At 37.3% G+C, this 4,374-nt stretch overlaps 1 protein-coding gene across 1 annotated transcript; it reads left to right on the top strand.

Annotated features, from left to right (window-relative positions):
- The first annotated feature begins 221 nt into the window (after positions 1–221).
- On the top strand, positions 222–1,256 carry LOC133129497 (trace amine-associated receptor 1-like). Its single transcript, XM_061243635.1, has one exon. The coding sequence runs from the start codon at positions 222–224 to the stop codon at positions 1,254–1,256; it is 1,035 nt and encodes a 344-aa protein (XP_061099619.1).
- Positions 1,257–4,374: the final 3,118 nt, after the last annotated feature.

The following is a 4,374-nucleotide window of genomic DNA, read 5'->3' on the forward strand; positions in this document are numbered from 1 at the left end:
CCTTTCTGATGAAAATCCTGCTATGCCAGTGATATATGACTTCAGCATCAGTGATACTTATTAAGATATATTAATTTAAGTCAGGATATCGGCAGATACCATGTATATGGTATGAATGGTTGCCTGCTCAAAGGTACATCTTTTTTACTTTCCTTCTTTTTCCTGACATAGGTAGGTGTACTGTATCTATTGTAAACCATTATATTGGAAAATATAAGACAATGAATTTCAGTGAACCTGCAATGACGGAAGATTTATACTTCTGTTATGAGTCTGTGAATAAGTCTTGCCCGAAGGTCATCTATCCAACAATGATACGGGTTCTGCTGCATATTTTCTTTATGGTCATTTTTGTTATAACTTTGTGTGGAAACCTCCTTGTCATCATTTCCATTGCTCACTTCAAACAGCTGCAAACTCCTACCAACTACCTCATCCTCTCTCTGGCAGTGACTGACTTCCTTATGGGAGGCTTCATCATGCCTCCTCATATGGTGCGAATTATTGAATCATGCTGGTATTTTGGAGATGTGTTCTGCAAAATCCACATGAGTACAGATGGCATGCTGTACATTGCATCAATGCTAAATCTTTCTTTAATTTCCGTTGATCGATATTATGCAGTTTGTCAGCCCCTCCACTACCGGACCAAGATCACCACTTGTGCCACAGTGATCATGATCCTGGTCAGTTGGAGTGTGTCTGCCTTTGTTGGATTTGCGTTGGTATTTCTGGAGCTGAACATATTGGGCAGTGAAGATTTTTATTATGAAAATGTTGCTTGTGTTGGAGGCTGTGTTCTCTTTCAGGCTGAAACAGCAAGTTCAATAACGTGCATTCTCACTTTTTATATGCCTGGGTTCGTTATGTTGGTCATGTATCAGAAAATCTTCCATGTTGCACAGAAGCAAGCCCGGTCTATTCACAGCATTGGCTGTAACAATGTGCAAACTGAAAACAGAACATCATCTAGTAACAAGGAGCGAAAGGCTACAAAGACCCTGGCAATTGTTATGGGGGTATTCTTGTCATGCTGTATACCCTTTTTTATATGTAACCTAATTAATCCATACATTAATTATTCCATTCCACCTGTATTATTGGAAACAGTTTTCTGTATTACCTATTTAAATTCAACATGTAATCCTATTATTTATGGTTTCTACTATAGTTGGTTTAGAAAAGCATTCAAAATGATTATTTTTGGTAAAATATTTCATGCTGATTCCTCAAGAGCAAATTTGTTCACAGAGTGAAAATATTTTAATTCCTCATTCATTTCTTGTTTTGACATCATCAGGTTGAAGATCTGCGATTTAAAATATTAGAAATTGACTAGGTATTTATTAGACTTCTACTGCTGTAGCCTATCCACTTAGAGTTATGATGCGTTGTGTGTTCAGAGATGCTAATCTTCATACCATTTTTGTAATGTGTGGTTATTTGCATTACTGTCACCTTCCTGTCAGCTTTGACCAGTCTGGCTATTCTCCTCTGATGTCTCTCATTAACAAGGCGTTTCTGTGTGCAGAACTGCTGCTTACTTGATTTTCTTTTCTTCTTCTTTTTGCACCATGCTTGACAATCCCAGGAGATCAGCAGTTTCTGAGATACTCAAACCACCCTGTCTGTCACCAACAATCATTCCATTCAAGTCACTTAGATAAAATTTTTTAACATGTGTTATTATTGTTGCTTTCATATTTATATCATACAAAAAACTGTGACACAAAGAACCTGCAAAATGGCGATGCCAGATTGTTAAAAAGACTGTCCGCTAGTGTGAATAGCAGTTTAGATTCATATTTGCAATGCAAGGCAGTAAAACAGCAGACTCCCCCATGCCAGGCTAACGGTTTACAACCCTGACCTGGCATATTCTAACAATTCTTGATACCATTTCTAGACAAAAAAATGATGCTCCAACATCGTAACATCGTTTGTTTTTTTCTTAGGTCACTTTTATTCCAGGTCCGGCCGACATATTTCTGGTTTGGTAGAAATACAAGTTTGTTTTGCAAATAAAATTTGATACAGACATATTTATGGAACAAATACCCCCCCTGTTTGTATGGTTTTCTGACTAACATGCAAGTTTAATTTGGAATCTGTTCAGCTAACTATGTTTTTGCTGGGACTATACCGAAGTAATTACCTTGAGTAATCTTTTTTCGAGAGCTTTATAAAAACATACTCTCAGACATTTTTTCTTTGGAGAGATTTGGGGACAATTGAGGACAACTGGGTGCAGTTTTGGGAAACCTCACGTGGAATTTGAATGCCTGTCCAGATCTTTACTATATTTTGTTGACAAGTTGACAGAAAGTTTGCGCACACATATGAAGTAGTTTTTGGTTGGCCCTGACTTAGACATTGAGATATTAATTGCTATACTATGAAAACATAATGGACTCAATAATATCAATATTTTCTGAAATCCCTTGGCAAATGTATGTGTGATCGGAAACAAACTAACAACTTTTGCCAGATTCATTCAGATTTTCATATCCACATGCCTGTTGATAAATACCAAACACTCCTAATCAAAGGCATGTACACAAAATTTGTGATCAGCATAAATTGATGCCCCTAAAACACCATATATGGAATTTTGGGTTTTTAAAGAGAGAAACATACACAAATCAGCCATAACATTAAAACCATCTGCTTAAAATATTTTTTTTCCACAATTACAAATGCTTTAAACTGTATAAACTTGTCTAAAATCACTTGATAGAGAACTTGTTTCGTGATTTTAATATCTTGGTCTGTACTGGTGTTCATGATCACGTCTATCCTAACAAATACTCCAGGACCTGTAGAATTTTTTTATATTTAATATTTTAAAGAAATATCTATCCGACATAAGTGTCACCACATGCAGTACCACTCACTTTAGGAATTTCATTTTTGCCTGTTTCACCATTACACATATCAACATATTGTATCCACAGGAATTTTACTATCTCTGGAACAAGTCGAGCTCACTTAAAAGGTTTGTTGACCAGTACTGGGCAAGCAGTCCATTAGTCCAGCTAAGGGGAGCTGCTCTGCACAAACAACTACAGTAGAACTTCTTCCCAGTATACAGACAGCTATTAGCAAGCAATTCTAGTGATAGCAGAGCTTTTTTTCTCCTGTGTAAACAAACTATAATCTTTACAATATTGGTTTGGGTAAAGTAATGTTAACGTTTAAAGTAGCACATTTTCATTTTATTAAGCACGAGGCACATTTGGTGTCATGGAATGGCAAGATGATGGACAGAATCATTATGGAGGTGGAGCAGACTGTATGTCTCTATCGAGTACATTTAAAAATACAAACAACAAACTAGCAGAAATAGGCTACAGTTTAGCAGTTTTACAGTTTTACAATCGATTAATCAGTAAGTGACATTTAAAAATGGGTCACATGGTAATTTTATCAGTGACTTTTGAAATTATGTTTTTAAACATAGGCTATGAGTTATGGAAAAAGTTACGAGATTTGGTACAGTTTGTCGATGTATTAAATTACGTAGAACAGCTGTTTATGGTTTAATTATAATAATAATACATTTTATTTGTATTGCACTTTATATTTTTAGAAAAAATCTCAAAGTGCTAAAAAAAATAAAAAAAATAAAAAAATAAAAGAAATACAAAACATGAGAAAAATTTAAAATCTAGCAGAAGGCTCTAGACCTCGTTTAAAAGTATCCACAGACTGTGGTGCCCTCAGGTGGTCAGGGAGAGCATTCCACAGACTGGGAGCGGCCGAGCAGAATGCCCGATCCCCCATTGTGCGGAGCTTGGTCCTGGGGGGTTTGAGGAGGTTGGTGGTTGCAGAGCGGAGGGTACGTGAGGAGGTCTGAGGGGTAAGGAGTTCCTTGAGGTAGCGGGGGGCATTTCCGTGTATGCACTGGTGGGTTAGGAGGGAGACCACTTTCTACTTTAGTTCAGGGGTTCCCCATGCAACTGTGGGTAGGGACACCATGTTGGGTCGCTCGATTTCATGATGGGGTCGTTAAAAAATTTGAAGATGAAATCGCATTTTTGTCTCTTTAAAATATGTGAATGTAGGTCACTACATGTTTAACACTACAACAACCCAACTATAATAAAGCAATAAGGCAGGACAGGTTGTGGTACATTTCCAGTATCGTAGTGGCTAAAGGGGGTGTGTGGGTGGGGTGTAGTCATGTAAGTTTGGAACATCAGAAGGTCACATCAGAATTTTTTTTGGGAATGTTCTATTTTCAGATGGGTTTTGACAGATTTTACATGGTCCAGCTACCTCAGTAATCCAGCTTTGTGACATACTCATCGCCCCGGAGTCAGTACGCAATAACGAGAGAACCATTCCAGTACGTGCCAAATATTGTTGGGGTCT

The sequence above is a fragment of the Conger conger genome, chromosome 5 (genome assembly GCF_963514075.1).
Source record: "Conger conger chromosome 5, fConCon1.1, whole genome shotgun sequence".
Lineage (NCBI taxonomy): Eukaryota > Metazoa > Chordata > Actinopteri > Anguilliformes > Congridae > Conger > Conger conger.